Source organism: Phacochoerus africanus, chromosome 12 (assembly GCF_016906955.1).
Source record: "Phacochoerus africanus isolate WHEZ1 chromosome 12, ROS_Pafr_v1, whole genome shotgun sequence".
NCBI lineage: Eukaryota > Metazoa > Chordata > Mammalia > Artiodactyla > Suidae > Phacochoerus > Phacochoerus africanus.
The window spans coordinates 68,985,466-69,012,546 of NC_062555.1; the positions used below are offsets into that span (position 1 = coordinate 68,985,466).

General features: G+C 45.3%; 1 protein-coding gene across 1 annotated transcript in view; it reads left to right on the forward strand.

Moving 5' to 3' along the window:
* ITIH5 (inter-alpha-trypsin inhibitor heavy chain 5) overlaps positions 1–27,081 on the forward strand; it is an 80,086-nt gene that overhangs the window by 33,063 nt on the left and 19,942 nt on the right. Inside the window, exons 6-7 of the mRNA XM_047754834.1 lie at positions 13,798–13,967; positions 14,662–14,778. Coding sequence (XP_047610790.1) covers positions 13,798–13,967; positions 14,662–14,778 — 287 coding nt within the window. The remainder of the gene's footprint in view (positions 1–13,797; positions 13,968–14,661; positions 14,779–27,081) is intronic.

The following is a 27,081-nucleotide window of genomic DNA, read 5'->3' on the forward strand; positions in this document are numbered from 1 at the left end:
CACCTGTTGTGTGATTCTGCTCCTATGAAATATACAGAATAGATAAATCCATAGAAACAGAAAGCAGAGGAGTTGTCGGCTGTGTCTGGGGGTACGGAGGGGTGGGAGTGACGGGGATGGGGTTGGCTTCGGGGGTTAATGAAGAGGTTTTGAAACTGGACAGAGGTGTTGGTTGCACAATGTGGTGAATGTACTCAGTGCCCCTGGATGGTTTGCTCTAATTTAATTTAATTTTTTTCTTTTTCTTTTTTAGGCCCACACCAGAGGCATATGAAAGTTCCCAGACTAGGGGTCTAATCGGAGCTGCAGCTGCCGGCCTACGCCACAGCCACAGCAACGCCACATCTGCGACCTATACCACAGCTTAAGGCAACGCTGCATCCTTAACCCACTGAACCAGACCAGGGGTTGAACTCAAGGGAACCAGTTGGTTTGTAACCGCTGAGCCATGACGGGAACTCCTGGTTCACTTTAAAGTGGTTAGTTTTATGTGATACAAATTCTACCTCAAAAAGTAAAAGGGAAAAAGTTGTATTTTATTTATTTTTTAAAATTATGATATTTTAAAATTGAAGGATGGTTGACTTACAGTGTTGTGTTGGTTTCAGATTGTAGCAAAGTGATTCAGTCATGTATACTTCTGTATCTATTTTTTTCAGATTCTTTTCCCTTATAGGTTATTGCAAGACATTGACCCTGTGCTCCGTAGAAGGTCCTTAGTAGTTTTCTGTATATAGTGGTATGTGTGTGTAATTCCCAAACTCCTCATTTATCTCTCCATCCCCAGCTTTCCCCTGTGGTAGCCGTAAGTTAGTTTTCCATGTCTGTAGGTCTGTTTCTGTTTTGTATAATACAAGTTCATTTGTATCTTTTTTTTTTTTTTTGGAAAAAAAATACATTTTAGGTTGTTAGAATCTCACTTGCCCCAAGGGCTCTGGAAGCAGTGTTTGCTGTGCTCTCCAGGGTTAGGCATGCCTCGAATGTGCCCAGGAACTCAGCTTCCAGTTTGCTTTGTAATTGTGTCACTTCTAGGTAAGATTCCCATTGAATAATCCTAAGAACCAAGCATGCTTAATTAGAAAGAAGAGAACCCCTCAAAGTACAGTTTCATGACCTCTTATGTTGGAAGGTGGGGTTGTTGACCCCACAGAGGTCATTGAGAATAAATTGATGACCAGCCACCCATCCTGCAAGATCAAGGCACCTTTGCGGAGGAGCCGGTGTGTCTTGACTATCCATAGCTGCTCAGTGAAGGGTTCATTGAATCTGTTTGAAAAACCTTACTTAGCTTTTTCTTTCCTGGGTCCGTTATCCTCATGACTCTGCCTTTTGCTGTGAAGGCTTTCTTAGGACTGTGTTCTGGGTACCTAGCATGGTGCTTGGCCTAGAAGGGGATACTCAGTAAAGAGCTGTTAAAAGAATTTAGGCATCCGTAAGTTTTGGCCATGAAGATGCTATTAGGTTTTCAACACATTCTGGGTTTAAGTTCATTTTTCCAAATCTTGGGTGTAGCTCTTATTTTATTGTGAAGGAAGGATTAAGAGACAGAATTTGGTTCCAGATGGCTGGTTACAAGAATCTAGATCTCTCCTTTTTCCAGAATTGCCAGATAAAAGACAGGCTGCTCAGTTCAATTTGAATTTCAGATAAACGATATTCTCTATGTGAAACATACTAATCCTGAAAAAAAATCATTGTTTATCTGAAATTCAAATTTAACTGGGCATCCTGTCTTTTTATTTGCTAAGTCTGGCAGCTCTGTCCTGTCAAGGGCTGCATTGTGACTAACGTTCGCCCCCAGCTGCAGTTCCTGCTGTGGGGTGTCCTTCCCCAGATCCAAGCCCCACACCACAGCTGGAAGGGCATGGCCCCATTTGGCCTCTGTATGTTTGCCAGGAAACAGTCTGGTTGTTATTTGAGGCTTTCCAACATTGTTCCGTGCCTAAATCATTTAGGTATGAATCATCTGGCTCCATCGCTGGATTTGTTTTTTGTTTTGCTTTTCATCGCTGACACGAAAGCCATGTGGCCTTGTTTGTTCCGACGTCGGCTGTAGCTCGGCGAGGATGGTACCCAGGAGGGTGAGCAGGATGGTACCCACGAGGGTGGCCTTCTCTCTTTTATGTGATGCTGGGTGAGCATTCTCCCCTTCCGTGGCAGACCTCACTCCGCTTCTTCCTTTTTCCTGCTGTCTCCGTTTGCTCTGTGAGGTGGGACGCTTTCTGGGTCCATGGCACTGTCTACCACGGGTGTGGCTGAAGCCCGAGGTGGATGCAGGGCTGATGACAGGTGGTACGCAGAGCTCCTGCCACACCCACCAGAACACTTTCCTCTGGAAAGGCCCCTCCATCCATCTGCCCAAGATGGGGCCCATGTGCTGACATGTGTCCATGGTAACTGTTCAGCAAGCTTATCTTGAGTCCTCACCACATTCCTGGTCCTGGGCTAGATGCCTGGCAGCTGCAGACGTCCAAGACATTGTCACTGCCCTTGAAGAACTTAGAGTCAGCAATTTTTAAAAATGAACAAAAGTGTTTTTTTAAAAAGTTGAAGTATGGCTGCTTTACAATATTGTGTTAGTTCCAGGTGTACAGCACAGCGATAGATAGATTCCTTTGCAGATTCTGGTCCCTTATAGGCAACTGCAAGCTGTGAAACAGTGGGTCTTTGTTGGCTATGTATTTTATAGATAGGAGTGTGTATCTGTGAACCCCAAACTCCTAATTTATCCCCCCACTTTCCCCTTTGGTGACTGTAAGTCTGTTTTCAAAGTCTGTACATTTATTTTTGTTTTGTAAAGAAGTTCACTTAAAAGTTAACAAAATTTTAAGTTGTGGTAAAAAGCGTGTGACATGAAACCGACCATCCTCATGACAGTTCCTGAGTGTACAGTCCAGTTGTGTTGAGTTTATTCACTGTCACGCAATTTATCTCCAGAATTTTCTCATCTTCCCAAACTGAACCTCTATATCTATTCAAAAACGACTCCCGGGAGCGCCTGTTGTAGCACAGTGGAAACAAATCCTCCTGGTATCCATGAGGATGTGGGTTCCCTCCCTGGCCTCACTCAGTGAGTTGAGGATTTGGCGTTGCCGTGAGCTGTGGTGTTGGTCACAGATGCAGCTCGGGTCCTGCGTTGCTGTGGCTGTGGGGTAGGCCGGCAGCTGCAGCTCCCATTCGACCCCTAGCCTGGGAACCTCCATATGCCAGAGGTGTGGCCCTAAAAACATAGAAAAAAACAAAACCAAAAAACCCCACTCCCTCTTCTCTCACTGACACCAAACCCTGGCAGCCACCATTCTGCTTTCTGCCTCAATGCGTTTGACAACTCTAGGGACCTCGTCTAAATAGAATCACATAGTGTTTGTCTTTTTGTGACGGGCTTCTTTTACGTAGCGTCATGTTGTCAGATTCATCCATAGTGTGGCATATGACAGGCCCTTCCTTTTCATGGCTGAGTAATACTCCATTGCATGTATAGGCAACATTTTGTTCGTCCATTTACCTGTGAAAGGACACCTGGGTTGCTTCCACCTCTAGGCTGTTGAGAATAGCGCTGCTCTGAACAGGATGTGTAGGATCTTTGAGACCCTGCTTTTTATTCTATGGGGTGTATGTCCAAAAGCAGAATTGCTGGATCAGAAGATGGCTCTGCTTTTAATTTTTTGAGGAACTGTCATACCGTTCTGCATAGCTTTACACCATTTTACCTCCCCACCAGCAGTGCACGAGGGTTCCAGTTTTTCCACATTCTTGCCATTACTTGATATATATATATATTTGAAATAGCAACCATCCTAATGTGTGTGAAGAATAGGCAGTTTTGAATAAGAGTTCAAGAAGACCCTCTGTAAGGTTGGCGATCAGTGCCACCCAGGTTTTTTCCGTGATTGAGCCATGCACTACCTGCACAAGAGAGGACAGTGTAGAGGATTTAACAGAAATTGCTCCATCTTATATTCCTTTGCTGCCTTGGCACTGCTTTTGGTGGGCTTCCATTTGGGCCAGTTTCAAGCACCGAGGGCTGCTAATATTTCAGCTCTGATGGACACAAAATGGTATCTTGAAGGGGGTTCTGCCTGTTTTTAGGGGTTACCTGAATTTAGAATGTATAGGTTGTTGTACTTGTTTTCATGCATAGTTTCTCTGGGCAGGTCAATTAAATAGGGAAAACCCAGACTCAGTAACGTTATTTGGGGGGGATAAAAAGAACTTTGAGTTTGTAGTGAAGTAGCAAACTAATTTGCTAAGACATCTGGGTAGACACTGCTTAAACTATAAAGTGAGGGAGTTAACTTCGAACCCCTTCAATTGTAAATTTACATTATCTTTCCATGCTATACATTCTGTCATATCTATATGATGCTATTTTCCAAAAGGATTTAAAATACCAACTGTTTTGCAGTTCCCTGGTGGCTCAGCAGGTTAGGGATCCAGCATTGTCACTGCTTGTGGCGTAGGTAACTGCTGTGACACAGTTTCCATCCTTGGCTTGGGACCTTCTGCATGCTGAGGGCGTGGCCAAGAAATAAAATAAAATACCAGCTATCAATATAGGCAGAAAGTCCCTTTCCAATTAGAAAACAATATATAATAGGAGACATATGGTTGTATTTTAATTCCGTTCCACCTTCATTGCCTCAACTTTTCCTCCTTCTCGGAGACCTCGCCGATATAAATGCTTTTTGCGGTACATTGTGTTCGTTTCAAGTGTACAGTGTAATGATTTGACATGTGTACAGGAGGCACAGTGATGACCACGGCAAATCCAGTGCACACCCCTCATCACACACCACCCCAGAACGCTTTTTCTGGTGATGAGAACTTTTAAGATCGACTCCCTTAGCAGCTCCTCAGTATGCACTACAACAGTATTAAGCATAGTTGCCGTACGATACACTACCCTCCCATCGCTCTCTTTTCACCCTCGGCCCATGTGCTTGAACGTTGCGTTCATCAGAGGGAAGGACAGTGGCGCAGTTTTTTCATGTATTTTTGACAGCCCTGTGGTGAAGGAATCTCCCCACGGGAGCCCAGGTGAGCAGGTCACATAAACAAACAGAGACAGTTTAGCCTCTTTTCCAAGGGGAAATGAGGAGACGGTGTTTGTTTGGAGATCCTTTTGTCAAATCACCAGGTGTTGGCTGCTTTTCTCGGACAGTAACCAAACCCAAAGCCCACAGGAAACAGAGGCCAGGAAACCCCTTCCCTGCCCTGCCCCCGGTGGACCCAAAGGGGCGTGGCTTTTAGCTGATGACCTTGATGCGGGTTCTTTGCTCCAAAGCCTCTTCACCTTTAGCCATTTTACATAGCACTTGGCTTCCCTTTCCCCCGAGGGGTTGTCTAGGAGGGCAGTGTTTACTTGTGAATAACATCCATCTTCTTTGTCTTCCTCCTTTATGCAGAATATCGTTACCAGATAGAATCAGTGGGAAGCACAGGAATATTTAATAGCTCTTGTCTGCGGGATTCTTAACCTTATAAAGACTCCTTGGAGACTCTGGTGGAAGCCATGGACGCTCTCCAGAAAAAAGATACGCATTGTACATCTTCATACAAAATTCTGTGTATAGTCTCAGAGCTCTTAGGAAGCTCCTCGCTCCGTTATGCTTTACAGGATTGTTCTCTACATAAACATTCTTGAATTCTCTGTTTGTGAATGTTCATTATAATGTGCCTTTTTTTCCCCCTGCAGATAATAATTGTTTTTACTAAGCTCTCAGTGGTGTAGAGAAACCTGTTAGGGGAAAGCATACATGGTATGTTATCCAGGAGTCTTTTTTCCCTCTTGCATTGCCTTTCATCCTAGACAAAGAGAAGAGGGAGGTGCTTCTGAGGGGGGGGGGTGGAGGCTGGGGGCGAATATGCATTGAGCACCTACTGTGTGCTGGTCACCATCCACAGTTCCTTTTATGCATCCTTGGTGATGTGATGTCACTTAATTCGGACCAGGAGTCTATGGTATGGATTTCAAAGATGTGGGACTGAGGCTCAGAGATATGAAGGCAGTCATTTTGAGGCTACCAAACCCTAGAGCCCACGTCCTTCACATTATGTGGCTTTGAAAATACCGGGCTTTGGACAGGAAGAGGGCAGCGTGGGGATGCAGATGACCCAAGGGGCAGGGGCAGGTAGAGAGCAGCAGGTGGATCTTGCCAAGGGCACACTCAGGCAGTCGTGTGACCTTGAAGGTCTTTGTGCACAAGACCACTGAGGCTTGGATGAAAACAGGGAGGTGAGGGAGTTCCCTGGTGGCTCAGTGGGTTAAGGATCTGGTGTCATCACTGCTGTGGCTCAGGTCACTGACGTGGCGAGGGTTCGATCCCTGGCTCCGGAACTTCTGCCCCCAAAGCCCCCAGAGAGGTGACATAAGAGGATAGCTTCCTCCAATTCAGAGCAGTCACCACCATTCACTCCTCCCCGTGGCCAGCCGGCAGGAAAGAGGGCAGACCCAAAGGAGGGAAAGACAACGTGTGTTCTCATTAGGAAAGTAGGTCAGGTCTCACTCTTTGGGTCTGCTCCCAACCTGTTTTCCCGTGCACTCTTCATTATGTTTGGGGTGCATCCCTTGACTGCCGAGGGCCCTGCTCACAAAGCTCATTGTGCTTACGAGTCTGTGGCCATCAGCGCAGTGAGCCTCAATTCACAGTAAGGACGAGCAAAATAGTGCTGTGCTGCTTGGAGATTTGGTCAATAACTGTGGGCAGCCTAGACTAACCTCACAGATGAAAATCCCTTTTTCTTCCTCTAATGAAAAGAGGACTTTATTTTCCAGAGCTCCTACTCTGGAATTTTCCCCAGGAGACTTTTTTTTTTTTTTTTTTTTTTTTGCTAGGTAGTGGCAAATTCATCAGGTCCCACATTGTGCTCTGCTGCTTAATGGGTGGTGGTCAACCTTAGGAACTGGGCTTCTCAGTGAATAAGCCAGCTGGGAATTGACCCGCTCTTTGGGTGCATAAAATAAGCCCATTTAGAGGAATCTCATGAATTTTCATCATGAACTAGCAAACCTCAGAGTCCAGTAGGAAACTGAAATAATAATACCCTATCCTTTCTCATGGCTTCTATCAAAGACCCTAGTCAAACGAATTGTGAAGAGAGAAATGATCCATTTTTAATCCTCAGTGCTTTCATTCAGCCATGAATGGTGTTAATTCAGGGTAGTTCTAAAGACCATTTGAATGAGAGGCTTGAAACATGAAATAGTAGGTATATCCTGACAGTGTAAAGAGTCAAGTCTCGTTAATGTAGAATTGTGTGTGTGTGTGTGTTTAGAATCACACTCATGGCACATGGAAGCTCCCAGGCTAGTGGTCAAATTGGAGCTGTAGCTGCCGGCCTACACCATAGCCCGAACAATGTGGGATCCAAGCCGCGTCTGCGACCTGCACCCCAGCTCATGGCAACGCCAGATCCTTCACCCACTGAGCGAGGCCAGGGATCAAACCCGAATCCTCATGGGTATGAGTTGGGTTCATTACCACTGAGCCACAATGGGAACGCTTTCATTAATGTAGAATTTTAAAGTCAGAATTTAGTGCTGCCCAGGTAATCAAAGGCATGTGACCATTGTCTTTGTGCAGGAACCAGAATCACCTGGAAGCCTTCTTTTTTGAAAAAAAAAAAATTATTGTGGTTGCTTTATAATGTTCTGTCAATTTCTGTACAGCAAAGTGACCCAGTTATACCTTCTTTTCTCATATCATTCTTTTTCTCGTACATTCTTTTTCTCATGTCATCCTCCATCATGTCCCACTGCAAGTGATTGGGTAGAACACCCTGTGCTGTGCGGCTGTGGAAGCTTCATAGAACAGATCCCTGGTCCCACCTGCAGGGTTTTGGACGTAGAGTTTCCAGGATGAGCCCGAGAATTTGTGTTTCCAGCAAGTTGCCAGCTGATGCTGATGCTGCTGGGCCAAAACCACGTGGTCTGCACCTACCTGCAGGTGGCGACCTCACCTGGGGTTCGGTGGAACACGTCTGGTGAGAAGAGGAGTGACAGCTGCCTCTGCCCACCAACCATCTTTCTTGGAGCTACAGATGCTGCTCAGCCCGTGCTTCTCTTAACTCTGGGCCTGGTCATCATTTTGCCAGCTGGAACTAGGCTCACGACACCTCATCCCCGTATAGGTGCCCACGCCGACAGACTTAGCCTCAGGACAGTAACAGGTCGAGGTCCAGTTGGCAAATACTACTTTGTGCCATCCTGGGGATGGCTTTTTCGATCGATTATGCTGTCCAGCTGAGTGTGCATGTCTTAAAAAATGGGGGCATGCACAGAAATAAGGATATAATGAATTTTTACATGTGTAGACAATCAACCCATTACTTTCAAGTCAAGATGTGGAGTATTTTCAGCGCCCCAAAGGGCCCCGTTATCCTCTTCCCCATCAGTGTTCACCTCTCAAAGGGAACCGCTACAGTGCTTCAGTTGCCATGAATGAGTTGTGTTGGCTCTTGAGCTTTGTGTAAGTGGAAGCGTAGTGAATACAACGCCAGATCCTTAACCTCTAGGCTGCCAGGGAACTCCGTGAATTAGTTCTTCCTTCCTCCCTCCCTCCCTCCTTCTTTCTCTTTTTTTAGGTCCTTTCATAATGTTCTACCAAGACAGGTATTTTTTTCATCAGCCGCTGGTTGGTTTACATACTGTGTTGAAACCCATTCGTTGACATTAGATTGCAACTCTCAGAAATGTTACAGTCTGGCCTCTAATATAAAGTACTCTTTTTTAAAGTCCCAATTTCTTTTCACATAAAGTAGCATAAAATACAGGATCTTTTTATTTTATTTTATTTTATTTTTTCTTTTTTTGGCTGCCCCTCGGCCTGTGGAACTCCCAGGCCAGGAATCAGATCTGAGCCCCAGTTGCAACCTACAGCACGGCTGCAGCAATGCCGCCAGATCCTTAACCCACTGTGCTGGGCTGGGGATTGAACCTGCATCCCAGCATGCAGGAGACACCACTGATCCCGTTATGCTACAGTGGGAACTCCAGTATTTTCTTTTGTATCTTAAGTTTTCACTCAAAATGACTCTGAGATTCGCTCATGCTGTGAATGGAGGTGGTTCTTTTCTTTTCACTGCACATTGTATCCCAACTTTGAGACGTTGTATTGTCTTAATTCACCCGCCCTTCTTCTATTTTGGACCTATTCAGGGTTGATACCCTTGTGTGACTGGTCACCATGGATCAGAATGGCGCCAAATACACCACATCACAGTCGTTTCAATAGCGTGAGTTTGGTTGGCCCTTAATCCATTCGGTCGTCAAGATAACCAAGTATCTCGGGAACTTGCCCAGTGTCTCCTAGATAATAAGCGGCAGACCCAGTGTTGAATGCAGGTTCTTGTCACACTGGTCATGCTGAGTTCTTAGCGAGGGGGCTGTCCTGCCTCTCACTCTTGGTGCTTTACCAATAATCACCAATGTGAGATTGACTCCAGAGAACATAGTTTCATTTTTTTTTCTAGGACCTTTCCGTTTTCAGCTTCTCTCCTTTCCCTCATCTAATGGTTCTAAGGTACCATCGGATATCAAGCTTTCGAGCTGGAGGCTGGCGCTTGTCAACGTGCCCCCAAGACTTTCCCAGCTCCTCCTTCAGATGCGCAGATCTGGTGGAAGTATGTTATCTGGCGCACAGCGATCTTTCTGCAAGAACAGACTTTCCTGTTTACTAGCTCTCTGGTCACTCCTGAAGCCCCTGCCCTTGAAAAGTGCAGAAAATAGGAGAATTAGTTCTGCCCTGTGGTTCTTGTTACACCTAAATGGTCTCTAAGGATTGTCTGTTCTCTTGAAGGAAATGTTTAAACTTCCTTTGACTTTTGTCTAATGAGCCCTTAGCAGAAGGAAGTTTATTCTTTTTTTTTTTTTTTGTCTTTTTGCCATTTCTTGAGCCGCTCCCGTGGCATATGGAGGTTCACAGGCTAGGGGTCGAATCAGAGCTGTAGCCACGGGCCTACGCCAGAGCCACAGCAACGCGGGATCTGAGCCGCGTCTGCAACCTACACCACAGCTCACGGCAACGCCGGATCCTTAACCCCCTGAGCAAGGCCAGGGATCGAACCCAAAACCTCATGGTTCCTAGTCAGATTCGTTAACCACTGAGCCACGACGGGAACTCTGGAAGTTTATTCTTAAGTACAAATTACCATGGGCAAATTATGTCTCATTTCCTTTATTATTTTGCTAATTAGGGATGGAACATTGCTGGTCAGTGTATTCTGTGGTATCAACTTGAATAGATTTAAAAAGAGAATCAGAACAGACTTGTGGTTGCCAAGGAGGAAAGGGCCTGGGGGAGGAGTGGACTGAGAGTTTGGGGTTAATAGATGCAAACTATTACATACAGAATGAATAAACAACAACGCCCTACTGTACAGCACAGGGAACTATATTTAATGTCCTATGAGAAACCATATAGAAAAGAATATAGAAAGAATGTATATATGTGTGTAAGTGAGTCGCTTTGCTGTGCAGCAGAAATTATCACAACATTGTAAATCAACTATACTTCAATAAAAAAATAAATTAAAATAGAGAGTCAGGAGTTCCTGTTGTGGCGCAGAGGAAACAAATCCGAGTAGGAACCATGAGGTTGCGGGTTCAATCTCTGGCCTCGCTCAGTGGGTTAAGGATCCGGCGTTGCTGTGAGCTGTGGTGTGGGTCATAGATGTGACCCGGATCTGGCGTGGCTGTGGCTGTGGTGTAGGCCGGCAGCTGCAGCTCTGATTGGACCCCTGGCCTGGGAACCTCCATATGCCACGGGAGCGGCTCAAGAAATGGCAAAAAGACAAAAAAAAAAAAAAAAAGAGAGAGAGAGAGAGAGAGAGAACCATATATTACATGCCTCACAGCAGTTTAAAGCCAGGTTTTGATTCAGTATCTGGATTAAAAAGTCTCCATTCACTGATGTTTGTGAATTGTCCAATTTATTTTCATAATCTTCATAATGCACATGCAGGTCTCAAAAATGTGGATGTTGTTTGGGTGTGTAAAGGTAGGGAGTCTGTGAAATGACCCTCGGTGTGTTCTACTGAAGGAAGTCAAGGTCATGAGTGAAAATGGGGATGCTCTTTGCCTAGTCTGTCATCTCACTAATTTTTCCTTTTTTTTTTTTTTTTTTTGCTATTTTAGGGCAGCACCCACAGCACATGGAGGTTCCCAGGCTACGGACTGAATTGGAGCTACCGCTGCTGGCCTATGCCACAGCCACAGCAATGCCAGATCCAAGCCGTGTCTGTGACCTACACCACAGCTCACAGCTACACTGGATCCTTAACCCGCTGATCGAGGCCAGGGATGGAACCCGCATGCCATGGATCCCAGTCAGGTTCATTAACCACTGAGCCATGAAGGGAACTCCTCACTAATTTTTCTTAAAGTACATAAAATCCACTTAGCTGTTCCTGCTTCTGAAATCCTAATTTATATCCTGAGTTTTGTGCTGGAGGAGGCTTTGGGACTTTTTTTTTTTTTTTAAAGAGTCATAAACTTTCTGGACTGACAGTGTGTAAGGGCAAGCAAATGATGAACGGAGGAAAAGGGTTCCTTCCGGGAGAATTCAGTATGGAAGGAATGATAAAATTAAACCACCCTTTTGCGACTCTAGTGAAATAGTGAACAAGCATCATCCGTGATTGATAAAACTATGACAGGGAAGATTGATGAGGAATTTTATCCTGGGTAATCAGATTCCCAATACCAGAACTCACCATTCGTCTTATTACAACTCAAAGTAGACAGCTAGATCTGAGGTACCTTCTGATGTGATAAAGTGCTAAGCACTCAGCATCACCAAGACATGTTCTTTCTCAGTACCATTGAACCTGAGTCTAACCAGCCTGGAATTCTATCCACCAGAACACAAGGAAATGCAGGGGATTGAACTGTGCTTCTCAGCCTTGACTGGGCATTAGACTCACATGGGGAATTTAGAAGTCCTGATGCCCAGGGCTTTTTCATTTAATTGGTGTCCCAGACCAATTAAATGAGCTCTGGGCCTGAGCCAAGGATTTTTTTTCTACTCCCTTGGATGTTACATGGGAGCCAAGATTGGAGAGCAGAGCAATAGAAAATCAAGTTCTAAGATAGGACAAGAGAAGTTCCTGCTGTGGCACGATGGGATTGGCAGCGTCTCTGCAGCGCTGGGATGTGGGATCAACCCCTGGCCCAGCACAGCAGGTTAAAGATCTGGTGTTGCCACAACGGCAGTGTAGTTGCTACTGCATCTCAGATCTGGTCCCTGGCCCGGGAACTTCCAGGGGGTGGCTGCAAAAAGAAAAAAAAAAAAGGATAGGACAAGAAAACAGTCATGAAATACAGAATGTGAGAAAGCCCATAGGACAAATGACCAGTATTTTACAACTCGTATGTGTAGCCTTAGAAAAAAGGTAGGGAGAGGGCACACTTGTGGATTAAAAGAGCTTTAAGAAACAAACCAAATGTGATGGGGGACTCTGGTTTGATCCTGATTCAAAACAAATCACCATTTCAAGACATGTTCTAAAGCATCAGGAAAAATTACTTACTTGTATTTTTTTAAAGTCCACACCGGTGGCATATGGAAGTTCCCAGGCTAAGAGTCTAATCAGAGCTTCAGCTGCCAGCCTACGCCACAGCCACAGCCATGGCGACACTGGATCCAAGCTGCACTGTAACCTACACCAAAGCTTGTGGCAAGGCCAGATCCTTAGCCCACTGAACAAGGCCAGGAATCGAACCTGCGTCATTACAGACACTGTGTCGGGTTCATAACCCGCTGAGCCACGATGGGAACTCCCCAAATCAGGAAAACTTAAATACAAACTGAATATTCAATGATAATAAAGCACTGAGCATTAATTTCGTTACTTGTGATGATGGTTTTGTGGTTACTCTAAAAAAAATTCTTGCAATTAGAGATACACACTGAGGTATATATGGATGAAATACGATGGCTTGGATTTGTTCTAAAATTCTAGCAAAAATAGTGATCAGAGACGTTAAAAACAGATATAAAAGATTGGTAAAAAGTTGATAATTGTTAAAGCTGAGACATGGGAGTTCATTTTGCTATTCTCTTGTGTTTTAAAATTCTTATAAGAGGAGTTCCTGTTGTGGCTCAGCAGGTTAAGGACCCAATGTTGTCTCTGTGAGGATGGGGGTTCGATTCCTGGCTTTGCTTAGTGGGTTAAGCATACGGTATTGCCCTGAGCTTCAGCGTAGGTCGCAAATGTGCCTTGGACCCTGTGTTGTTGTGGCTGTGGTGTAGGTCTCAGCTGTAGCTCTAATTTGACCCTTAGCCTGGAAACTTCCATATACCGCAGGTGTAGCCATAAAAAAGATTCTTATAAGAAAAAAAAAATTCTTTTTTTTTTGGTCTTTAGTCCTTTTAGGGCAGCACCCATGGCATATGGAGGTTCCCAGGCTAGGGGTCTAATCGGAGATATAGCCGCCGGCCTACACCAGAGCCACAGCAACGTGGGATCCGAGCCACATCTGCAACCTACACCACAGCTCACGGCAACACCGGATCCTTAACCCACTGAGCAAGGCCAGGGATCAAACCCGCAACCTCATGGTTCCTAGTCAGATTCGTTTCCACTGCGCCATGATGGGAACTCCCTAAGAAAAAGTTTAAGGGAAGACATAGAGGTGAAATATAAGCTAACGTATCTTGTGCCCTGTGGTATGTGATCAGTACAAACCTGTAATAAAATACAATCTAACCTTCCATGTCCAGGCAAAACAGACCTTACTTCTTTTCAGAAAAATATTTATATGTTCAGTTATTAATGATGTTTCTATCTCACTTGCAGATGATTCTGGGCCACCTCCTTCTACAGTTATCCACCACAACGAAACTTTTGCCCACGTCGTGTTTAAGCCCAGTGTGGTCCAGCAAGCCAAGATTGCCCAGAATGGCATTTTGGGAGATTTCATCGTTAGATACGACGTCAATAGGGAACAGAGCATTGGGGACATCCAGGTAAGGGTTCCTCGTTGCCGTTCCATGTTAGGTGCTTGGTACTATTAGTAGAACCAGAACTAGGGCTTTCAGTACTCAGCTAAGGGGAGAGGGAGCTGCTGATTCTTAGGCAATTTGTTTTAACTCCAAGCATGTCTCTGAGAAGACCGGTGGCGTTCCACTGCTGGAGGCTGTGGGGATCGAGCTCCTGCTCCAGTGCAGGCAAAGGAAACCTATGATGTAATCTGTGGTGTTTTAGATGAAGTTATAACTTCGCTCATCTTTAATTTTAATTTAGACGGGCCCTGGGTTAGATTGCTTCAGAGTCAGGGTGGGAATTCAAAAATGCGTTTGTGCGCATCCAGGATGCAGCCACAGTCCTGATGTCTTAACATGAAAGATGCTTCGTAAAAACCTGACATTGAAGGAAGCGGGGTCTCAAGGGACGGGGCAGGAAGGGATGGGTAATTCAAATTGATTTTGTCGATGTAGTGGATACACTTTTAAGGAACGATTGTATCCTTATACAGATTAAATTAGCCATTTGCTGGAAGGGTCGGGACTGTAGGGGCTTTCACCCTGCGTGTGAAATCTGGCCGTCGACTCTGTTTCCTGCTGTCTTTGACTTTCGGAAGTTCCATAGACTGTCTGTTTAGGTCAGCTTTCCTGCCCAATCTGGGAACTACCATTTTTTCCTTTCTTTTCCCTCCACCAGGTTCTAAACGGCTATTTTGTGCATTACTTCGCCCCCAGACACCTTCCTCCTCTACCCAAGAATGTGGTGTTTGTGCTTGACAGCAGTGCCTCCATGGTGGGAGCCAAACTCCGGCAGGTGGGTGAGAGCCGGCTGCCCATTCTTTGCTCTCTCAGCGTTTCCCGGGGACAGTGATGTCCTCAGGGAATACAGTTCAGCTGATGCTAAATGTCTGCTTTACCATCCAGCTATTCCTGCCTACAGGGGACATTCCTCAGCTGATTCAGTTAAGCCATTGACATGAACCATCCTTTCAGCATGGCGGTCTGAGGAGAGCAGGGCACTATAGAAACGTTTCGAAAACAGGGCACTGGGAGGGTGTTTAATGTGAGTGAGACAGGAATAGACTGAAGAGGCCCCTCGAGGGCGAGACTGTTGATGGAATGACTCTATTCGGGAGTGACGTCCTTTGAGAACAATGGAATAAGATCATTGGCAGCCCCCTTGTCCTGTGGTTAGAAGGACTTGTATCTCGTAAATCAGGACTGATAATCTCACAGTAGGTAGGATGATCGGGCACTTCTAAGGATGCAGGGACATTAAAGGAACATGTAGTCCATGTTGAAAAATTAAATGATCCTGAAACTAAAACTGTTTACATTTTTTTACAAACCACTGGAAAAGGCTAGTCTTTATCTTCCTCTGATAGTTATCACAAATATCAGAAACTTGCATTTGTAATATGTTTCCAGCTCACTTTCATAATATGTTTATAGTATGTTTCCAACTCTTTCTGGAAAACAGAAAGAGCTACCAGTTGTCAGACCCACGAATATCTCTATATTCCATCAAAAATTCGATCTCTTCCATTTTCTTTCTTAATTCATTATCTGTGTTTATCAATGAATGATACAGATGTAGTCTCATGAGTAAGATAATAACATCTCAAACCTCGTCCACTCTCTCCATCCCTCTGTTTCCATCTCCAGGTGCTCCTCCACTTAGCAGTTTACAGTCTATACCCGATAATTCCAAACTCTAGAGCCACTTAGCTGTTTTTATCATTACTCATCTTCTTTCTTTGCATGACTGGTTATCTTTGATTGTGTGATAGACAGTATAGTAAAAAATTGTGGAAATAACTTGAGGCCTAAGATCATGATCTATTCCCCTAGAGAAAGTTTTGGGTTGTTTCTATCAGATATCTGGGGAATTTCAATCTGGGATCATTTTAGTCCATTTTCAGGGCTTGAAATTTTTCTGGGCAGCCCAGGTGGCTCAAAGCCAGATTGCGGCCCTTTCAAAAGGTGGTGTATCATTTCTGTTTTGCACCAAGTGTAGAGGGTTAACCTGAACACTTATCCTTGGGGGGCTCTGAACCTCAACTTTTTGACCATTAATCCTAGATGCTGTGCCTTCCTCTTTAAATTTTCATCTTCTTCCAGATATTTTTTCTCACTGTTTTGTTAACTCTCTGATACTGTAAGGCTTTTAAAACATATACATTTTGTTTAGCCTTTTAAACTGTCCTTGGGGAAGAGTGGATATGAATTGCCTGTAGGTTTTATTTGCAGGTACCATTTCCCTATGTTTTATTCATATATCAGTGAAGCATTCGTTCATTGTGGTAGATTATTTACTGTCATTTGGGAAGCTTCAACCTTTCCAGATTTACTAAGTACTCTTTAAAGTTCTTTGCTTTATATACTCCAAGTTCTTAAATGCCACTTGTTGGCCGAGTTGCTTTTGTGACTTTGGTGGGTGGATAATAGATATTGTCAAAAGGCTCATCATGGCTTCTTTTGAGACCTCTGCTGGCCACAGAACACACTCTCAATTAGGCCTTGGCTCTGACCAGTGTAATAATTCCCATTTAGAACTTGAATCAATTAACAGCTACAGAGTAGGTACCACATGCTAGGTTTCTCTGTGTCTCATTATATTCCTATACACCTATGAATCTTCAGATTTTTTTTTTCTTTTCACTTTAAGACAACAGTCTTCATGAGGGCGGGGTTTGGGTTTCCTCTGGGGAAAAAAAAAACATAATTTGATGGAGGCATTTATGATTAAAGTTGCTGCCGCCAATTGGAATTCATGTTACCATTAGATATTTTGTATTTTGGTATTTTTACTTACTACCATATTATGAATATATCCAGTGCTTTAAAATGTTCTTTAAAAACCTGGTTTTAGTGGTTTTTTATCACTATTAAATAGAAACATCTATAAGCACCGGTATGCTCTGTACCTCTGCTCTCCAGTGTGGTAGCCACCAGTCCCGTGTGGCTGCTGGACACTTGAGTATCTGAGGAACTGAATACTTAATTTATTTCATTTTAGATACCACCTGCAGCTAGTGGGTCCTGTGTTGGACTGTGCAGTTGAAGGGCATTTTCTCTCTATACCACCCATGAGAGACCTTGAGGTTATTTCTGGGTTTTTTTCTTTCCTAAATCGTGATGACTCTCTTCATCTACAAATTGTTGGCCACTTGCCTAAACATTTTCTTTTCTTTATCTTTTTAGGGCTGCACCCGCAGCATTTGGGGGTTCCTAGGCTAGGGGTTGGATCAGAGCTGTAACCACCAACCTGTACCACGACCATAGCAACGTGGGATCCGAGCTGCATCTGTGACCTGCACCACAGCCCACAGCAACGCTGGATCCTTAGTCCACTGAGTGAAGTCAGGGATTGAACCCTCGTCCTTATGGAAACTAGTTGGGTTCGTTACTGCTGAGCCATGATGGGAATTCTGACATTTTCTTTAGGGTTTTTTTAGAAGTCAGGCAAAGAACACCAACTCATTTGTGGGTTTTGATTCATACTGCAAAAGCATTTTCCAGAAAGACTATACCAATTTATAGCATTTAAACCTGTTACCAGAATAAGAACGCTAAATGAATTAAGCAGTTAAAAGTAATCAAATGAACCACATTCAAAAATGTGTAAGGAAAGATAGGTACAGGTGCATATTTAACGCCTTTTGAAATGAGAAAGACTTTCTAAGCTTAAAAGCAATGAAAGTAATTATAAAGGAAAAAATCGATAACATTAGCTATGTAAAAATTTTAAACTTTTAAATAAAAAGAATAAAAACAAACAAAAGACAGAGAAACATTTATGCAACATATATCTTTAATGTATCAAGTCCTATATCACGAAGAAGGAAGTTTAATATGCAAAGAGCTACTAAAGATGTGAATCATTTTAAAAAATGGATATTGAATCTTTACGATGCTTTCGGTGTCATCCCCATTTTACTGGCAGAGAAACTGAGGCTTTGCAAAGGCAGATAACACAGCAAGGAAATGGCAGGGCCAGGCTTCAAAGCCAGGTCTGACGCAGAAGCTCATGAAGCAAACCAGGAGGCTGTGGGGTCTCAGTGCAGGTCACGGTGGGATGGCGTGGTGTCCCCATGTGCTGTGATAGACGTGCACTTGGCCTCGAGGTCAGCGCCTTGACATTTCAAGACGCAAATGAGAAGGCTGCCTGTCAGCAGCGGGATTTCCTTGCCTTGCGCAAGACCAGGGTAATGATAGATGCCACTCTGTTTATTATTCTCCCCCTTCCTTCATTCCTGGAGAGTGACATCCATTCCTTACTTGGCTCTGAACGTCTGGCATGCACTCGGTTGGCTTTTGCGCCACAGCGTGGCCGCTTTCCAAGAGAACCAGCCGACACCAGCCAAGCACATGTCAGAAGCCCTCCAGGCAATTTCTAAGGCCCACGGCTGCCTTGAGTGGTTTGGAAAACAGCTGAGTGTGTTTGCAGCCCTTAGCTTCTCTAAGTGAACAGCTTAGCTGGCTCCCTGTTGAATCTGGAACACAACACCCTGTCCACTGGTGAGGAGGAAAATTAGCCCCAAGCACAGGGGCTTTGGCGACATGTCCACAGGCTTGGCGACATCAGACATTTGTCACATGTCCCCTGGAAGGATGTGAAAAATCATTCCTTCCCTGTTTTCCTGGATGGTCTCAGCTCCTCTCCTCTTTGATGGGCCGGAGATGCTTCACTGCATTTATCACGGTCTCGGGCACGTCACGATACCGAGTGAGGGCTTGAACCATCGACCTATAAAAGGTGGCAAGGTCATTTAATGGTAAGCTGTGCTCTTAATAAGGACTCTGTCGGTTCCTGGGGAGCCTGAAGTGGTGTGCCTTTGGCTTTTCTGGTTCTGGTCCTAATCCCTGTGGGAATGTGGGTCTGGACGCCAGGACTAGGCATCCCGGGCACCTTCAGCATCTCCCGCAGCTGCTGGCACCGGGCTTGGCTCCGTTTCCTCCCCACGTGGTCTTGCTGACAGATATGTTGAAATGACTCTGAGGCGGGGTCACTAAGACGTCTCAGTGAGGGGGGAGCTGAAGGGGACAAAAAGCCGTGAACACAGGAGACCTTTTTTTTCCCCTCTAGTTGCCTCCTCCTGGCTTGGTGTGAGCAAACACCTGTGTCCGTGGGGACACTGGGCTCAGTAGGCGTCCCCTAAATACAGGTTTCCTTGACCAGGGTCTGCACATACCTCACCTCCTTTCCCCTGATCTGTATAATTTCTACCACTTCTGCCTCCTCCGAAAGAGCTTGGCTAAAGCACCCCTTTGGCAAACAGAGCAGTGGCATGTGAGTCACCAGGTGTCTGTCACTCTATGACCTGCTACAAACTTGTTCCCATAACTGGTGCCATCCCGTGTCAACCCCAGATCCCCACATGCCTTGGGAAGGTTGTCTTCCCTCTCCTTTGAATGTGGTCAGCACTTTTAGAGGGTAAAGAACAAGCCCGGTGTTTCTTAGCTGCAGTTCCCAAACTCAAAAGAGGGCCAGTGTGAGCTGGCGGATCAGAGGGCTGGCATCCGCGTTTTACCTGTGCCCCCTTCGCTGGCTCGCTTCATGCTCTGGGACGTGGCTCTCTGCGTCTCTGTGAACACTGGGCTTCCAAGTGCTATTGGGGCACCATATGTGTCGCCTTATAGGAAGACCATCTGTGAACTCCAGGGATTTGGGGACCCTCACTAGAGTACACACTCCCAGCTCCTAGCCCTATACCTGGCCTGTATCAGGTAATGGCTTTTGCTGAAAAACCCACCGGCACATACATTGCTAACCATAACTTGCATTTTCTAAGGCACAACAGCTACTGCCTGTGGGTGATCAGCAGGTCCCCAGCACTCCAAGGGTTTCACATAGATTTTTTCATTTCATCTTCCGGCAGCCCAGTGAAAGAGACGTGGTTATCCCTTTTTTATAGATGAGCCAGGAACGTGACGTACCTGCACGGAAATACCCAAAGTCATAAGTAGGAAAGTTTGGGGTCAAGCCCCGGGCCCCCCACTCTGAAGCTCTTTTCCGTAACATTCTTCCCAGTATCGCGATTCAGCTTCAGACCGGCTCTCACGCTCTCAGGCTCTACCTGTTCTTATGCCAAGAGGTGAGAAGGCTTGAGTGCTTGCCCATGTCAGGTGAGTGCACGCCAAAGTCACCTGCCCAGGGAGGTGCCAGCCAGCCGCGTGATGCTGGTGGTGCTGTGGGAATCGAGCAGGCTGCTCTGCTCTGGGGCGTGGAGTTAACTCCTGGCGTTCGCTCGTCTGGCTTTATGCACGCGTGGGGCATGCACAGGGCTGAAGGCTGCTTTCCCTTTTGCGATTTGGGTGGGACAGGCGAAGAGCAAGGATGGAGACCTTAGACGTGCAGAGTGAGGACTCACTCAGTAGGGGACCACGAGGTCCAGAGATGCCTATGGTCCGTTCCTTCTGGGAAGAACAGTTTGAAAGGAAGGATGCTGGAAAGACATTGATGCGGAGGAAGTAGCTTTTAATCCTTTTTATTTTATTGATTTACAACGTATAGTTGACTTACAATATTGTATTAGTTCTAGGTGTTCAGCAGAGCGAATCAACTATGTATATATGATGCATTCTTTTTTCCCATCTGGGTTATTACAAGCTCTTGAGATTTCCCTGTGCTATGCAGTACGGTCTTGGTAATTATCTATTTTATGCAGTGTCTGTTACCCCCATCTTCCTGATTCCTCCCTCCCCGCCACGGTTCCCCCTATGGTAGCCTTAAGTTTGGTTTTGAAATCTGTGAGTTTGTTTTCATTCTATAAATAAGTTCTTTTATATCATTTTTATTAGATTCTGCATGTAAGTGATACCACATGGTATTTCTCTGTCTGACTTACTTACTCACATATGATAACCTCTAGGTCTATCCACATTGCTGCAAATGGCATTATTTCATTATTTTCATGGCTGAGTAGTACTCCGTTTTGTAGATGTCCCACATCTTCTTTATCCAGTCCTCGCTCAGTGGGTATTTAGGTTGCTTCCATGTCTTGGCTATTGCAAATAGTGCTGCAGTGAATGGAGAAAAGTAACTTTTAAGTGAGGGGGGGCGGGGAGGGGGGTGTCTGAGGTTCACTAAACAGTCCAGAAGAATGTTGAACAAGGCCAGCCCAGCCTAGAAGGGCCAGTGGGAGTTGTGAACTGGTTGGAGGAGAGAGAGAGTTCCCTGAACAAATGAAGGCTTAGAAAAGGAAGGATGCAGGAGTTCCCGTCGTGGCTCAGCAGAAACAAATCTGAGTAGCATCCATGACAACACAGGTTCGATTCCTGGCCTCACTCAGTGGGTTAAGGATCCAGCATGGCCATGAGCTGTGGTGTAGGTTGCAGATCGTGTGTTGCTGTGACTGTGGCGTAGGCCAGCGACTAGAGCTCCGATCTGACCCCTAGCCTGGGAACCGCCATATGCCGCGGGTGCGGCGCTGAAAAAGACAAAAGCACAAAAAAAAAGAAAGAAAAGGAGGGGTGCAGGCTTATGAAGTGAGGCTGTGTCTGAGAAATTTGGAGAGTCTCCAGGTGTAGCAAGCACCATGTAGCTATCATGCCAATAAAAAATGGCCAATGTAGGGCTTGGGTCCTCCTGCCTGACTTTTTCAGGCTGCAGGCCTTGCCATAAGCCCCTGAAAGCCTTGCTCCAGTTCATAACAGAATGTTCAGCCTCCCTCTTTCTGTTTTTTTGTGACAGGGATCAGCAAGGTTTTTTTCTAAAAATGACAGATTAGCAAACATCATCAGCTTCGCAGGCCTCTGTTGTAATGACTCAATTTCTCTTGAGTGGAAAGGCAGCTGTTGCAACAGCAAAGAAATGGGTGTGTGGTGGTCCATGTAACCGGACTTCTTAAAGACAGGGAGCAGCCTGGATTCACCCCCAGGCCGTGGTTTGCTGACTCCTGGTCTAGAGCGAAGGCTGATTGGGATTGGCTCTGAAGACGAATTCAGTCGATAGTATTTACTCTCATCTCCTGAGCTGCCCTCGTCCAGACCGAGCCGCTGGCAGATGTGTGTCTCAAGAAATGCATTGCAAAACGGAGGTCTGGGCCTTGGGGCTGTGGACAGAAGGTAGTGGGGGAACTGCTGTCTTTTGACTCAGAATATGAGGAAATAAATGATGTGCAGAGGGCAAAATCTGTCTCCCCGAGGTAAAATCCAAATTTTTTTTGTCTTAAAAAAATGTGCTCTTCAAAAAAAAGGGCTCCCCAACAATAAATATGTGGATAATTTAAAATAATTTCGAGGCACCCATTTAAAAAAATAGTTATTGAGGCAGTTAAGATTTGGCCCAGGGAGGTCATGTTTAGAAAGTTTGGGGCGTCTCTGAGCAAAGGTACTACGTGGCTGCAGAGCTTTGGGCAGGCCCGTGGCATCATCGTCGTCATCATCATTGTTATTATTTCAGAGGGCAGGCTTGTTGTTGGACGCATGGTCCTGGCATAACCCAAAGCCCAGCTTTCCCTTCCTGGCATCCAGATCTTGCCCTTAAGCCTCTCCAGTGAGGATGGCAATCAGCAGACTTTCTCTGTAAAGGGTTCGATAGGAAACTTATGCTACAATTAACAACGAGATAAACTCCTAAGTCAGTGAGGATTAAATGAGATACCCAACGAGGACATGCTTGTCGGCATGTCAGGAAGCTTTGTTATTCCTGGTTGCACCTGCTTGATGGCCTGAGCGATGCTGCAGCCGGTGCGATTCCTAAGAGCTGCCGGTGCCTGACGTCACGGCAACCTCCTCCTCTGGTTTCGGACACCACTGCCCCTCCGGATCCCATCCTGGCTTTCAGTCCAGACTTTAGATTCTCCAAGAATGAAAGACGTGTTGGTGTGCGCTATAGGAGAGGCACTAGGTGTAGAGGATACAAAGATAAGTAAGACAGAGCCTTTTTCTCCCAAGAGGCGGAGAGAGAAGAAAAGTCATGTGGAAAGTTGTGTGCGAAGGACTCCCTGTGATACAGATACACGTGGGGTCCCGCATGGCACGATGGAGGTGCCCGTGAGCTCGGTTAAGGGGTGCGGATGGATAACGAATGTGTCTCGGAGAAGGGGACAGTTGAGTGAATCTTTCAGAAGTTACTTCCGTGGGCGGGAGGAGAAGGGGGAAAGAGGCAGAGCACACGTGCATAATACAGAAGCAAGAGGAAAGAGTATGTACAAGAAAAGCATCAGAGAAACACACACACCTTATGATCTTTTTTTGCTTCCATGCATGGCGTTTCCGTGTGGAATCTACAACAGTGCAACAAAGCAGTGGCTGTAACAAAGAAGCAGGCTCACAGGCACAGAGAGCCCCAGGTTCCCCGTGGGGGGAGGGAAGGAGGGAGGGCAAAGAAGGGGGAGGGGATGAAAGGGTAACAGCTGTTGGATATAAGATAAGCCGCAAGGATATATCGCATAATATGGGGAACATAGCCAGTGGTTCATAATATTTAAAAATTGTGAATCCCTATATGGTATACCTGTAATTTATATATGATACATTAGGTATACGTCCATTAAAAAATTTAAGTCACTGTAATGAAAGAGCTTAGAATTTGGCTGTGGAAAAGAAACGTGGAACAATCACACGTCTGTCAAGTGAAAATGTGCCCCCTGGATAGCCGAAAGAATTTTATGGAAGAAAAAGAGCTTGTGGTAGTGGACAAAAGATCAGTGATGGAGGTGACATGGGAACTCATCCCTAACAATGGAATATACAGTGTTCGTGGCAGGAAAGGGGGCGTGAATTCTTGGTTGGGGAAAAACAGGACGAGAATGACACGAGAGTGAATGGTGGTGGAACCAGGGGGTTCTGTATTATTTTGGACTGGAGGACTTGAAAACCATCCTGGTGGGAACCTTTGGAGAAAGGTTTATGTAACAGGTCCTCTAGGTGCAAGCTGAGCAGGTAAGAAAGCAAAGGAAGCTGCAGATTCTCAGAGTGGAGGGGCACTGAGAGGTGACAGACCCAGGGGTCCTGCCTGGGGGAGGGTGGCTCCCCTTGCTCTCTCTTCTTGTGGAAACGGTCTGCACGTGCTAACGTGCTGTGTGTCCTTCTTGCACGACTGTCCCACTGCTTCACACTTGCCATGGCGTTTTCACAACCTCTCCACATCTTTCTCTTCTGTTCTTGGTGTTTGTCAAGGCACATGCCCAGGGGTGGACCTACGCCAGGGACATGGGAATCATGAGACACACACATAAGGGGAGGTTGAATGGGTCCAGAGGCAGTCAGTCAGTCAGTCACTCCACAAAATCTATAGAATCTATAGATTTGGGCAGGGCTCCAGAATCCAGACATGGATGCTGTAAACTTCAGAATCTACACCAGGCACTGAGGACAAAGAACTCAGTCCTGTCGGCCAGTAGGTATGTCACAACGCGGGTGAAGGATGCCAGGTACAAAGATCTGTAAGCGCCGGGGAACGTGTCCTGGTCGGCATCCTCTTATCTACTTCCTGTTCGAGCAGGAAGTCATCCCTGTGGATCACCCGCTGGAGCTGACAAGTAGGGATGCTGAGGCTGTGTTCTTGGCCGGAGTGAGCGATCTGGGATCAGCCATGTAAGCAAATTCTGATAAATACCAACCTTTTACATGAACAGGAATGAAAAAATCATCTCTTTTGAGTCTTGAGTTATTTCTACATCAAGCATGAGAAATAGATGTGCTTAATACATCATAAAGAATCAAAAAAATGCTATTGGCCAAGAGCTCTTTAGAAAAATGTGGGATGACATATTGGGTAAATATTTGATGCATTTGTCAAAGCAAAGTCAAAACATTAGATGATGAATCTTAACATTATCCAGGGCATTACTCTGAGAGAGAGTTTGCTTCTCAAGTTAGAATAATTGTTATCCAAACACAAGACAAATGAAATAGAGTTATGTTTATATTGCAAAAGATGCCCTAACATCTAAACCTTTTCAGACTTTTTTTATTTAGCCAGAATTTAGTTGTTAACTAAATTGTTAGGTTGTTAACGAAAGAGTTATTCACTCTTTGGAACCAGTCCTGAAGTAATGCTGGGATTTTTTATTCTATTCTATTCTATTCTATTCTATTATTTTATTTCACTTTTTGCTTTTTAGGCCTACATCCGTGGCATATGGATGTTCCCAGGCTAGGGGTCCAATCGGAGCTACGGCTGCCGACCTATACCACAGTCACAGCAATGCCAGATCCAGGCCACATCTTCGACCTACACTGCAGTTCACGGCAATGCTGGATCCCTGACCCACTGCATGAGGCCGGGGATCCAGCCCGCGTCCTCACGGATACTCGTCAGATTCGTTTCTGCTCCAATACTGGCATTTAGATCTGAATTTTTACTAGAACAGGGCTTTTCTCTTGTTATGAAGGAACAACCATTTAATATTTTGTTAAATATATGTTGACATATGATTATTTATTATATGTTGATTGGGTAAACATGTCAGTGAATAGGTGATGGGGAGTTCCCGTTGTGACTCAGCAGTTAACGAACCCGAACCATGAGGTTGCAGGTTTGATCCCTGGCCTCGCTCAGTGGATTAAGGATCCGGCGTTGCCGTGAGCTGTGGTGTAGGTCGCAGACGCAGCTCAGATCCCGCGTTGCTGTGGCTGTGGTGTAGGCTGGTGGCTACAGCTCTGATTCGACCCCCAGCCTGGAAACCTCCCTATGCCATGGGAGCGGCCCAAGAAATGGCAAGAAAAGACAAAAAAAAAAAATAGATGATGGGAACCAGAGTTGCGATATATCTAGCACAGTACTGCATTGACAGAGCATTTGAAATTAGAAATAAAACAGTAAATGAAATTATAACAGCTTAACGTAGTAGTGTGTTTTTTCATACGGGAGCCTTATGATTTTCTTTCATTTCCAAAATATGATCTTTATGATCATGTGGCCATTAAAATGTAGATACCGAAGAAATGCTGTTTTCTCCACTTCCTTCTTCATGAAATTTCAAGTGAATATTTAGCATTTACTAAACTGTTTTGAAATAATGGAAAATACAGTGACTTCTAGCCCCAATTTTCCAACTATATGAAGAAAGCTTCTTCGGTTTTATGCTTCCTTTAAAAATGATACTTTGGCCAGGAGAAAAATACTGTTAGTTTCTTTCAACAAGCGTCCTCAGACTTGACAGAGACGGCTTTTTGATGCTTTATGTTTCTTATATTACAGCTTAATTTTTTTTTTTACTTTTAGTATGAATTGTATAGCGGGTTCGTTTCAGGAGATATTTGTGGCAGAGAGGGGAGAGAGGGGACCGGGCTTTGTGTTATCACCGTTTTCTGTTACGAGGTGACGTAGCCGTATATACTGTCATCAGTGCAGTAACATTTTTTTTTCCTTTTTTTTTCTTTTTTTTTTTTTTTGTCTATTTGTTATTTCTTGGGCCGCTTCCGCGGCATATGGAGGTTCCCAGGCTAGGGGTCTAATCGGAGCTGTAGCCGCCAGCCTGTGCCAGAGCCACAGCAACGCGGGATCCGAGCCGCATCTGCGACCTACACCCCAGGTCACGGCAACGCCGGATCGTCAACCCACTGAGCAAGGGCAGGGACCGAACCCGCAACCTCATGGTTCCCAGCCGGATTCGCCAACCACTGCGCCACGACGGGAACTCCCAGTAACATTTTTTAATGTCTTGGGTTCTTCTCTGAAACTAGTCTGTCGCCCGACTTTTTGGAAAGTGTGGCAGTGATATAGGCACGCCTATTTTAAGTATAAATGGTCTTTCTGTTTATTGCCTTGCTCCTAAAGTTGGGTATATTGGGTTTTTGTTTGTTTTTGTTTTTTTAAACTGGCTGTTTGGTGGGTCATCGTAATACAATTTCAGAAGACTTTCGTCCAAATCCTCCAAAGGATTGGAGTGTGTCCATATAAGGTTGTGCTGCCTTTTACAGGATACGTTTTTTGTGATCTTGAAGTGCCGTGGTCTTGGAATACCCCCACTAAGTGTAATGGATGCCCAGGGACTGGCAGCATCTGCTCTGATCTTAGCCGTGACCAGGACTCCCAGGTGACTTGGGATGGAGGCCTGGGAGCAGATGCTGGGAGGGGGGACATCTCCGTCTTCCTCGCTGCCCGCTGAGACAGGTAGTGTGAGGTTGCAGTGGGGACCTGATGCCGCACACTTTGATGGGG